Raw genomic sequence first — 13,073 nt, 5'->3', positions numbered from 1 at the left:
TGGCATTGTTTGTCATGCTGTCGTTGGTTCAGCCCATGCACTTGATAATTATTTGATCTGGGAGGTATGTGGTAAATTTGATGGATTGATTAAATTTCTTCAGTTTCTAGAAGTTGTGGATGTAAGATGGCATTACGAGAGACGGTATGGGTTCAAGCGATCAGGAAACTATCATGTCTATAGGGTCCAGTGAGCATGACCACTATCCAGGATTAAATGATCACCACCGTCAAAATTGATCCTATACAACAGCTTTGCTTTTCTCTTTCTCTATTGGTCATTCCACCCGAGTCGAGGGGTGAGGTTTCATCTTTCTACGTCTCTAACCTCTTGGCTGAGCTCCTACAAGGCTACAACTTTTCTCCATCACCAAGTCAGGACTGATGGCAAGTTTAATTTAACCATCCATTGTTTTCATAGTGTGGTGCACCTAATTTTGACTTTTGTTCCAGGTGATCTTCATGGGGGGGTCCCTTCTGCATACCTCAGGTGTTGTATATCAATGACACATTGGCTTGTGAGCTTGGGGCGTTTGGTAGCTATTTGTTCTTTTAGGCGTTTACGATCATTCCTCTTGTAACATATTACAAAGTTACAACGTTACATGTATAGTTAAAATATGACACTCTTGCAAAGGAGGGTATAGTTAAAATATGACACTCTTGCAAAGGAGGGAGTTTGCACATCCTCTCTTTGTACAGGGACTCTAATCCATTGTCTTGATGGATATGTTTCTCCCTTTTGCTTTTGAAATAAAGTTTGAGTTAACCATGAAAAAACTCTGACCAACTATCCATCTGAAAAATCAACATAACACAATGATATTTTCCTCAGGTTCTGAACATATACGTTAAAAAAAATAAAAATAAAATCCCTTTTTCCAATTTTCTTCCTCAAGAAAAAAAAAAAGTCTCCCGTATCATTATGTCTTATGATGTGATTTCGGTGATTTTTGGATCTGGCCAAGTTTCACGCTGAAATAATAATTTTAGAGCTTGGGTAAACAGCACACACTTTTTACATGAACACATACTGCCAATCATAGAAGGTCACTAAAACAGATTGAGGGAAAGAATATGTTGTGGGCAACTTTGGCCAGCAATTGTTGCATACTTGCATTGATATCATTCAATAAGAATAAAGAGATGGTAGAAAGGGGGAATTAACTTAATCTTAAATTCTTAATACAAATTAGCTCATGTTAGGTCAAGTAGTCCAATAATTGTCTAGAAAGAACTAAAACATTAGCTACATATAGAATGATGATATTATATAGTGTCAACCCGTAACCTAATATCCTTACAGAAAAAAGGTTATTTTATAGAAAATGAAAACAAGCACAGAAGTACCATGATTCAAGTAGGTCAAAGAAATGCAATCCTAGTAGTTCATGCCCTTCTGCATCAAACCTGTCATAACATTACCATCTGTCACAAAACTATTAACTGACCAGAAAGTTTAATCCAGGAATTCCATTGTTAAAAAACAAAAGATATCGTAGAAGTCATTATCAAGGACATAACTTTAAACACGATATTTTAAAATTTATGCGCACATATTAGAAAAAACACGTCAGACAGGCCAATATAACCAATAAACCTTAGCATGCTAAACATATTGGGAAATGAATCTGTTTGCAGATGATACTCACCAACCACTCATAGGCTCTATATACATTGACCGTGATGGATTTGTCAATTGAAATATCTGGTGTAGTAAATGTCCTGCAAACATTAATAAGAATCTAAGTATATGTAGGTGTAAAATATGATTAAACCAAGGCTTAATCATCTATGGTAGAAAAGGTAAAGTCAAAGGAACAATAACTCTGATATAGTAGAAATAATAGCTATCTTCCCGGGACCTTGAAGAAAGTAAAAAATTATACACTATACAAGTATAGCAGAGACACTCCAGAAACATATAATTTTAACATAGAATACATATCTTCCAATAGGTAATGTATCTGTATCATGTCATGTTTAGTTTGATTTGCACACACAATCATCGTTCATTTAAACTATGAGATCCTTAGAAACTACAATGGTTTTCAAATAGAACCCTCCCTCCCTACCTCCTTATCTACACACACACATGGGAAATGCTAATGTCCACACCTTCATGGGGAAGTTAGCAACACCCCCAAAACTTTTAAGTGACATGTAGTATGGCTAATCATTGATCCCAACAGTTCACTCACACATATCATTAGGGGCAAGCCATGGTACAAAAGTCACATCAATTGATTATCCTAACCATCCAATCTATAGCTTGAAAAAAGGACATTCAAGATTGTGTAGAGATTTTTTTTTTTCCCTTCCCAATCATCATCTTGAAACATCTATTCAATAGGTCTAACCATCTGTTCAATAGGTCTAACCATCTGTTCAATAGGTCCAACCATCCGATCTATAGGCTGGATTTTTGTGCGACAAGGAGAACATTAGGGGGTCCACAAGATGGACAGGATGGATGTCATTTAAACATCACGGTGGGGCCCATATGTTGATTTGTAAGTTGAGTGTATCGTAGAAATAGTGTTATACGTAGGCCTCCTTGCGTAATGTAGAGGGTGGGAGGTAGAGGGACTGTCAGCGTTATCCCAGCTTGGAAAGTAAGAGCTATTACTAGGGACAGTCAGGACAGCCCCAACCCCAACAGCTATATTTGAGGACAGCTCGGTCCCTATTTTTACGAGTTACATGCCAGGATAGATCTCAACAAATGTGGAATGAGCTCTCCAACGGCTATAATCCTAGGCAAGCCTGGACAAGCTTGTACAGGCTTCAACTTTTGGTGTTGCCAAACAGCCCCAAAGTGTGGACTGTTTTTTACCTTCCTTCATCTCATCCATCAATCATTCACATGACCCATCCACATGGGTCCACCAAATCTTACACGTGTCCCACTCCATACATCCCATAGCATGCGCTACATCTATATGTAAGTTTGTGTATTTATGTGCATATAAATGCATGTAATGTGTAAAGAATACATCTTCGACATGTTTTATAGCATATAACAAATCCCAAAAATAACAACTATCTTGCAATGCCATTATGATAAAAATGCTTACCCAAGAATGTTTTTGCCTTTGAGAAGTCATTCAATTGTACATGTGTGATTATTGAATCTCTTCTTTGCATATAATCATCATGTTCCTATCTCAAAAAAAAAAAAAAAAACATTTTATACCCAGTTTTTCAATTTTACAAATTCAAATGGAGGAAGAAATAAGATATAACTATTAAAAAAATCTATATATGATAGGAAGTTGTTTCGAACATACTTCTTGAGCGCAATGCCTTATAATATGGGTAAACTCCTCTTCCCAAATACGATTCCCTGGTATATGGATTAAATCCTGCAGGTAATAAAACATGAGCCTGTGAATAGAAACAAATAATACATTCACCATATAAAAACAGTATGAAGAACACTAACATGTGCACATTCCCAATGTTTTAACCATAAAACAGTTTGAGAAAGACAAAGAAAGTGCACACTCCCACAAACAAACAAGTATACTGAATAACAAGTATTGGTCACCAGAACACATGTAATTGGCATGCCTAAAACATGTGGATTACTACATGTTTTACATATAAAAAGCATACGATGTCTTTGGAAATGCAATACATGTAAGTATTACTGCAATAAGAAAATGCAAACAAACTTAGAGCAGCTCGAGCAGAGGTCTTTGGAGTTCTTAAGGTTGAGAGGGAGGGGTGAAAATGACATTGATGCAGGGGAAGTCTCTGACAGACTGATAACAATGGAGAGGACAAAGTTTATGAATTGCTCATGAGGATGAAGAACAAAGACAACGGTGAGTTGAAGAGAGCAAGTTCAGTTCGTGATTGGGAGTGGGGGAGGGAGTAGTATATTACTATTAAAGTGTGAAGATGCCACAAAAAAATAGCCAACACTAGTAACAGAAAATTTCTAATAGTCAAAGTATGTACTATTTAAGTGCTGGTAATATTGCACAGGGATCAGCATCAACACAAATTTAAAAATAAAAATAAAAAATCACCTGACAGCACTCCATTAAATCCAACTGTGAAAGAATATACGTTGCCATTGTCCGGACATTTGTTTCTAGTTCTTCCAATCCAACTGTAGAATGTCACAGTACCCTTTAGAACTGAAAATAAGAAGGTTTGAAACCATCAAACCATCCACATGCATAAAAGTTGAACTGAATCCATCCTAAGATTTATTATATCATAAAAGGGAAAGGATCAGATACTAAACACAAATACCTACGTTATCTTTCATTCAATCTCCATACAAGTGGCACAATTACAGGAATCTGACTACTTGTATGTTGGGTCCTACCGTGGATGGTCCATAGCTCAAAATGATTGGATAAGAAAGAAGACAAATGAACATGAAGAATACAGCAACAGACCACATTGGCAAAAATTACCCTTGACTGAGAGTAAAACCATCTGGACATCATTATTTTCTTGCACCAATGTTTCTTGCAGAAGTGAAACAAGCTTATATAAACAGCACATTACTTCAGAAACACGCTAAGAAACAATTAATTGAACTATGAAATATCAACACCCATCATTCACCATATCAAATTTGCCAGGAAACAACTTCATAAGTACTAGAAAATCACTAGGATGCATAGGTTTCAAGCATTGTGAAATATGAAAAAGAGGTGTTGAGGTTCACCATAGACGCCATCTCATTCTAGATCTGAGACATGAACCACCTTTCTGATCAACTGGGTAACTTCTTGTCCACTTCCACCAAAATTTTCAAACTTTCTAATCTTTTTCTTCCAAATTTTCTTAACTTTCATTTTCAATTGAATAAGAAGCACCTCATTTAACTACCTGGCTCTAAAAGCAACGGTCAATGGAATGTTATTTCCCATACATTCGACTTCTGTGGGTGCCAAACATGATGTGTGTTTGACATCACTCTGTCCACCAGTTATGCGCCCACATGTTCACTGTACCTCCTAAAAATTAGGCTGATCCAAGACTCGGGTGGGTCACACTAGAAGAAACAATGAAAAATCACACTTGAACCTCTAACTTAACATGGTGGGGCCGACCTGAGTTTCAGATTGAGCTGATTTTTAGGGTGTCCATTCATCCTGATAGGGAGCACCTGATGAACAGTTTGGACAGCATAAACGCAACATGGTGGGATTCACAAAACTCCGAAAGTTTGTGGTGTGTGTACACTTCTTAGCTTCCCCCATTAGGATCACGCTGACTTTTTCTCTCTCGGCCAAACATTGGGAGGCACAACTAATGAGCAGGGTGGGTGGCACAAAAACATCACAGTGGGCCCCACAACCTATATGTAATGTATGTATATATACATCCGTATGTATGTCATACATACATGACAAATGATCACATATAGAGAGGTCTGGGTGTAGCCAAGATCAGTGAGGCTCGTGCTGTGTGCATGAAACCCAGTCCATCCATTAGATGCAATCCCTTCTGTTTGGTCAGGGACCCAAAATTTAGTCCAATCCAACACTCAGGTCAGCCACACTGCAGGGAATAGTTGGAGGGGAGACCCACCACTAACTGTGTTGTGGCTCACTGGAGTTTTGGAATGCCTTATTGTCTCTTCACTATGAATGGATTGGACTGCAAATACACAGCATATGGGCCCACAATCAATCAATGGTGAGCGTCCCCTCTCAATGGTGCGACCCACTTAAGTTTTGTATCAGCCTGATTTTTGGGTCAGGGCCCAACATTGGAGGGTGCACCTGATGGATGGATTGGAATGTTATGCACACAGTACACATCACGTGGACCTTATAGAGCTCGACTCCACCAAAGCCCCTAGCAGAGTCAACTCCACGTGATTGGATGTGAAGCGCACGGCAAGTGGGACCCATACACATAATAACTAGATGAAATAGTTTGATTGCTAGTATTTTTAGTAACATTTTGCAGAAAATGAAAATCCAGGTGAGTGGATGCAAAGCATCTATAATACCTATTTACAAGAACAAAGGAGATAGACAGAGTTGCACACCAATTATTTGCGAACTCATGAATCAAGCTATGAAAATTTGGGAGAGGATGATGGGGAAACAAAGATCAAGAAAAGAAACAAGGATATCACAGAATCAGTTTGGCTTCATGCAAGGAGATTAACAATTGAAGCTATTTTACTAAACCAATTGATGGAAAAGCATAGAGATGAGAAATAATCTAATGCAAGGAGATTAACAATTATAGATTTGGAGAAAGGACATGAAAGCATAAATAGGGAGGTTACATGGTGAGTGGCGAGTGGTGAGGAAAGAGGTCAACGGGCGATATATTGACATCGTGAATATAGTTTCATGAAGTGTTAAGCAAAGCAGTAACAGATTTGGTTGCGGGAGTGGGGAAGGATCTTCTTCAAAATGTTTTCAAGTACAAACTGGTAGGAGGGAGTGAGAGGGGAGAATGAGTCTGATGTGTGACCTGAAGTGGGAGCGGCACCTAATGAGAAGGATCGTGCAACTAAGGTCATAAAATATATGTACAGAGGTGTTGTTGCAAGACTATTAACAGCATGGGAGAGACTAATGAGTTCCTAGTATCCGCCAATCTTCATCAGAGGTCGGTATTAGGCCCCTACCTTTTCAAACTGTCCATGATGAGGTCCCTAGGTGTATGGATTTTGCAGATGACATGGTGTTGTTCGATAAGAGTAAAAAGGGGCCAAATACTAAATTGGATGGGCGGGGAAGGCTCTTGAGTCTAGACACTTGAAAATTAGTAAAACCAATATCTTTCAATGGGTCAGGATGGCCCAATGGGCTTTTGAGCCTAGCCAGCCTTGGGTTCCTCTATGTCCAGGCCTTGAAAATGAAGCCATTTCTTAAACAATAAAAGCTTAGATTGTGTCCAAAAGCCCACAGGGCCAACACGAATCTGATCAGGCCCGAGCATGTTTACAATAATGCATATGATATCAATAATTTTTAAGAGTTACAATCTGGTAAAGAACTCATATAGTTCCCTTCTGCTTCCACTCTCTCAAAAATAAATTCTCCACTACCAGCCACCCCAATCCAACCCCCCTCTCGATTGATTGACAATTGGGCATTCGCCCTTTTGGGCCATTGACAGCCCTATTTATACAGTTAGCCCTAATTATACAGGCAACCCTTTACTTAACAACAATGGCCAAGGGATTCCTCAATGCAATTTGGTTCATTACGTTGACTCTATTATTACTAAAAAGGGGATGATTGTTGAGGACGTTTCCAATAAATTAATGATGTGTGGATGAATTGGATATGTGCCTATGGATTGTTGTGTGATTGTTGCATGCTTATGAAACTTAAGGGGAAGGTGGTAGTTCTCAACTGGTTAAGCAATATGGGGTAAATTTTTGGGCAGTTAGAAAGCAACGGGTATAGAGATTATGTGTTGCAGAGATGAGGTGTTGAGATGGATCATGGATGTGAGGGAGACAAGGATGGATGGATTTAAGAATGAAGTCATACGAAGTATCTACTAGTAGTCCCAATAAGAGAGAAAATGGTGAATTAGTCATATTGAGATGTTTGGTCATTTGCAAGCAAGAGTGGGGATGGCTCCAACAAGGAACGGAACATCTGTTAGGGTTGAACGCCAAAAAAAAAAAAAACAGACGAGAGAAAGACCTAAGAGGACTTGGATTGTGGTGGTGAGAAGAGATATAAATGCTTGTTCACTTACCACATCAAGGCCTTAGGATGTATTCATGAAACGTGATTCGTAAAGCCAATCACAAATAGTTGGTACAAGGCTATGATGATGATGATAATGACATTGATTGGGAACTAGCATTTTATTAAAAAATACAAAGAAACCATATTAAGGGAGGAGAATTGAGTCAAGAAGCTGGTAATGAGTGGCCCCCTTGTCACTTCCTCTTTTGCAAGAGTATCAACCTCTTAATTTGCATCCCCAACACACTAGAGAATGTAGAGATATACAAGTCATTTACATATATGTATTATGTAGTGTAGTCATGATTTGAATATAACACACCTATTCCAAGTTTTTTTTTTTTTAAAGTACCTCAAAATAAGACAGCTTCTGAGTAACCAAAACATGGAGCATATGCATAAACAGACTAACAACACTAACCGTATAGCCAATGTTTGGCCTTGCGATAATCAAAAGATATAAGCTTCCCAACATCAGGTTGCAAGTCCCCACTATCCAATTGAAGCAAGTGATTTTGCTTAATAGGAGTGTCCATTGGCCAAGCACCAAGTTAAACAAACACATGAAGCAAGTCCAAAGTATACTTTTGTTGTAGAGGCCTTAACACTATTCAATTGTTATTTACAAGGGATCCGACCAATATACAAAAGATAGGCTTCCAAGGGCCTTGTATCCATGATGAGGCTCATTCAATGGTGGTGTGGAAGTCCCTTCAATCACCAGTTTCCGCATAAAGAAATCATAAAAATGCATAAACCTTCCCTCAAAGGACATAGGAACGAGAAATAAAGCAAGAAAAGAGAAGATCGAAGCGAATGAAATGCACGTGGTGGTCATTATAGCGGTTCCTTCTTATCCTAGAAAACGTCTAAAAAAACCTACTATGGAACAACCGAGCAGGGGAAAAAATAAATACGAACAAATGGGAACAACTTTAGCACTTCGGTGCTCCAATGAACAACAGTTCTCCGCCTTACTCTGTTTAAAATAGTGGTTGATCCCTTGGGAGTGACATCATCTCCATCGGATTTTGCGTGTTATCCAGATACTGGAGCCACAAAGCATGTGACTGGAGATCCAATCATTCTTTCAGATTTGATTCCCTATAAAGGGAGCTACATGGTCTTTTACTGGAGATGGAATTGCCTTACCTATAAAAAATATTAGGACAGCTGATATCTCTACAAAACGCAATTGTTGGTGTTACCACCATTGCAGAATGGCATTTCAATCTTTATCTATCACTTCAACATAAATAACCAGGACGGGTCCCGGTCCTGCCAATTGTGCATCGATCAAAAGGTAGGGCGGCACAACCCCCAACCAAGGGAGTTGTTACATCCTGCATGTAGATGTACTTTAGAGGCACATGTGGATGAGAGTACCATCTCTGACATAAGCATCACATCCCATGATGAACAAACAACGGTGGTAGCACGATCATTAGCATTGAGTAAAGTGCCAAAGCTTCCTACTTGTTAGAAATATCCTCATAACAAAGCCCTCAATAAGCCATCACAGCCTACCCTTTGTCATTCCTAAACACTCCCAATACCTAAGGGACCTGGGTTTCCAAGGGAACACCAGTCAAGATCAAGTTCCAACCAAACCATTGATGGCAACTTCCATTGAACTTAAGCTTTCACCGTTTCACTCATCATGAATCACAACCTTCCAATAATGAGTATATTAGACAGAGAAAGACCCTACATTTCCAGTCTCACCAAACACCAATCCAATAACCAACAACATGATTTACTCTAGCCTTTTTTCTTCACTCCTCTACCACCACCTGGTTGTTATTGTTAAAGACCCTTGATATAAATTGACATGCCATCCTCTAATGGCTCGAGCATTTAGAGAAAGTGGTTGTTTAACATGGAATCAAAGCGGAAGGTCAAGTGTTCGAATCCCGAAAGTAGCAAATATGCTACCGGAATATATTCTCCCATGGGGGGCCGTTTATGGTGTGAGTTGTGAGTGTCCCTCCACCCTTGCCTAGTATGTTCCCGTATGGAGTTCCACCCCGCACGTGCGGCGGACTGTTAAAGACCCTTGATATGCATTGACATGTCATCCTCTAACAGCTTGAGCTTTTAGAGAAAGTGGTTGTTTGACAGTTATCCTCATGGAAATGAAGTAACCTGCATATATTTTCCTTGGAACAAGAATTTATGATGAATGTCCCCATGCATAAACCACATCAGAGGAAACCGTGCATCAGGTTTCAACATACAAACTAAAATTTAGTAAAATTCATGCATCAGGTTCAGCATTGAGTTTATTGTTTAGAGGAAACTGTGTCAATTCAGGATACAAAAGGAATGAATGGCATGTTTACTGATAATCGGATCATTCAAAATCTTTTGAGGCACAAGTTCAGTTCTTTTTTTTTTTCTTTTTTTTTCCATGTAGTGCGTCCAATGAATGCCCACGTAATACTTGATCTTGGGTTTACGTTGCATCAGGATAGTGATACAAACCAGCCAGGATACCGAGCTGGGTAGGACGCAGTTCATCCAAGCTGATATTTGTTGATGCTTCATCATACAACAACTTCACTTCCTCACTCCATGTTCAGTAAACATTTCTTGGCTCTCTCAATTGTAGATTATACTCAAGTGAGAGTTATAAACATTTCGAGGCAATCATGTGTGTGTACCAATACATAGGGCATAGCTATATGGACTAATGCATAGTGTATACCATGTCTTTGCATGAGCAGCATGGATTTCAAACCCTGGTTTTCTAATCCTGGATTTCCATTTGTGTTTAGTAGTCTGGATTATCAAAATCTTGGAATTCAGAAATTGAGTTTGGCAACCTGGGCTTTGATTTTGAATTCTTGGACTTATGCTTTTGAATATTCATGGAATGCGATGATGTAAATTATCTCAAATAATCTAATATGACATACGTGCGTAACATCAACATGTAAGACAATCATTAGACTAAGCTATTGTAAAATAACCTAGGCTAAAAAAATAAAGCAATTTCAAGCATCAAGTAACCCACAAGACAGTAGCCCTACTAATTTCATAATTGAACCAAAACCCCATATTTCTGTTTGGGTGATTGTCATTTTTTCTATGGTGTGGCCCACATAATGATTGCATAAGCCTGATTTTTTAAGGATCTCATCATCGTGGTGTGAATGAGTGTAAATGCCTTAAAGAGAGGAGGCAAAATCCTAGATTTTGCAACATAGCTTTTTTCTAGGTTCTAAAAAGGGTTGTTGATGAGGACATCACGTCACGTACACCCTTACGTACGTATCAGAGGAGGAGGGCCGCGTCGATTTCCTTGTGGCTAGGTGAGTACCTGTGATCGTGTTAAAGACCCATGTGCATGGTGCAAGCGTCTGGAAGACCCCACACTAGGAAGATGCACATGGGCTACTTTATGGAGTAATCCAGACCGTTGGATCGGAGGGACGCGACGATCGGGTCATTAGATCACATGGATCACATGATCAGGCCATTGATCGTTGATCGTCCACATCAGTTTTAGACTTTATCATATTTTATGATTTAGTTTTTTATTATTTTATATTTGGATACTTATGAGTGTTTTAGGTGATTTTATTTAGACTATGGCTATTTTCGTTTAAATTCACAAGACAATTTTTGTATTTTTTGAAACTTCTTGGATTTATAAAAAGAGGGGGGCGTGTGACCTCTTTCCCATTGGATTTCATGATTTTTTTTTTTTTAAGAGAGAGAAAAGCTCTTGCTTTCTTCTCCCATCTTCATGCGATTTGAAGATACTCCCATGCGATTTGAAAGGAAGATTGATACGAGGCTAATCTTCATCAACGGAGGTGCGGGGTCTCCATCTATCCCCACACCATCTTCTCTTTTCTTCCCCGCCTAGGTATTTTCTTCAGATTTTTAATTCTTCCATCCCAAATGTTTCCGTCTATCCCCACACCATCTTCTCTTTTCTTCCCCATCCAAGTATTTTCTTCAGATTCTTAATTCTCCCATCCCAAATCTTCGTCTTCTCCCAAACCCAACTTTCTCATACCCATCCATAACCCAAACAACTTTGTACCCTTCCACAATTCAATTGGAAGGGAGGGTTTTTTTGAACTAGAAATCCAGTTGGAATTGAAATCCAGAATTTTCAGGGGTGCCAAACCTAACCCTGTTTTCAAATCCTGTATTTCAATCCCCAAAGGCCCCAAAATCATGCACCTTCGGGGGTGCCGAACAACTCGTATAAATGTGTCTTTCATAACCTAGTACAATTGTATAGGTATGCTCAAAGCATTGTTGATAATCTGTACGTAAGATAGAGATGTAAGGCATTTCTGTTTGACATAGTCTGTGTTCAGACAAAATGAATTTAAAAGAAGAAGAAGAAGAAGAAGAAGAAGAAGAAGAAGAGGAAGTTAGTGTTTTTTATAGCTTGACATACATCAGATGCACACAAGTAAAGATTCTCAGGCCTAAGTAATATTTGAGCACATGAGGGCATTCTAACCCAGCTTCTGAACATGGTAAAACAGTCCAACACGATATAAAGATGACATCTAGATAATGCAGAAGTTTATTTTATGCTAAACAATAATAGTCCAACTTCAAAGAGATTTCAATTTCTGACTTGAAGATGTTCAGACAGTAAGCATGACATAAATACCCTCCCGGAGGTTTGCACCAGGACTTCTCTAAGAGAAATATGTTAAGTCTGCTCCCCACAAGGAGGCTTTATCAGAAATAAATATGAAGTCTAATTTTATTATATTTAATAGAACCGATGATCCACAAGCTCAGGAGTTTGTGTGGTGCACTTCATGCAGTATTTATGAGTTCATCCACCTCCATCTACATACCATCAAGATATAAAGCCACTGTCATGAGTTTCAGAATTATAAAAATGTTCGTACCACTGGTTGACAAGAAAAAAGAGTTCAACTTGTTTTTAAATCGTTTTGAAAGATCTTTTCGCATTTCCTCCTCTAGCCAATTCATAATGTCCTGAATAACAAAGAAAAAAGTTAAGATATTTTAAATTACAAACTGATAAAGTTAAACAGAATATGACAAAAGAACCGGAATAGTACATAAATCTATTAATGAGATGTAGGCATACAGTATTTAGCATCCCTTTTGACTTGTTGTATACACAACAAATCAAAGGGATAAGACATAGAAGGATATACCACCCAATGTCTTAAATATTGACGATATCGACTGATATGTCCCACGATATATCTTGTATCCCACCCGTGCGATACGAAACGCACATGTTGTGCCGATATATCCCAAATGTTTGATCCGGTGAGAATTTTCAATTTTAGATCCCTTTTTCCTTGTTGAAATTATGTTAAATCAATGTCAAATGGTTATAAATTCATTGATTCTTCATGTT

The 13,073-nt window shown here is 38.5% G+C and overlaps 1 protein-coding gene across 15 annotated transcripts in view; it reads right to left on the bottom strand.

Moving 5' to 3' along the window:
- LOC131246600 (uncharacterized) overlaps positions 1 to 13,073 on the bottom strand; it is a 94,934-nt gene that overhangs the window by 23,734 nt on the left and 58,127 nt on the right. For 14 of the 15 annotated variants that reach the window (XM_058246889.1, XM_058246887.1, XM_058246885.1 and 11 more), the window contains 6 exons: positions 12,589 to 12,679; positions 4,037 to 4,119; positions 3,290 to 3,364; positions 3,077 to 3,161; positions 1,652 to 1,724; positions 1,350 to 1,409 (listed from right to left, as the gene is read on the bottom strand). In XM_058246889.1, the coding sequence (XP_058102872.1) occupies positions 1,350 to 1,409; positions 1,652 to 1,724; positions 3,077 to 3,161; positions 3,290 to 3,364; positions 4,037 to 4,119; positions 12,589 to 12,679 (467 nt within the window). The remainder of the gene's footprint in view (positions 1 to 1,349; positions 1,410 to 1,651; positions 1,725 to 3,076; positions 3,162 to 3,289; positions 3,365 to 4,036; positions 4,120 to 12,588; positions 12,680 to 13,073) is intronic. The other variant, XM_058246878.1, reaches the window with a different exon arrangement.

Source organism: Magnolia sinica, chromosome 5, assembly GCF_029962835.1.
Source record: "Magnolia sinica isolate HGM2019 chromosome 5, MsV1, whole genome shotgun sequence".
Classification (NCBI taxonomy): domain Eukaryota; kingdom Viridiplantae; phylum Streptophyta; class Magnoliopsida; order Magnoliales; family Magnoliaceae; genus Magnolia; species Magnolia sinica.
Note: the sequence above shows the minus strand (reverse complement) of the source record. Positions and strands in the feature narration are given on the sequence as shown.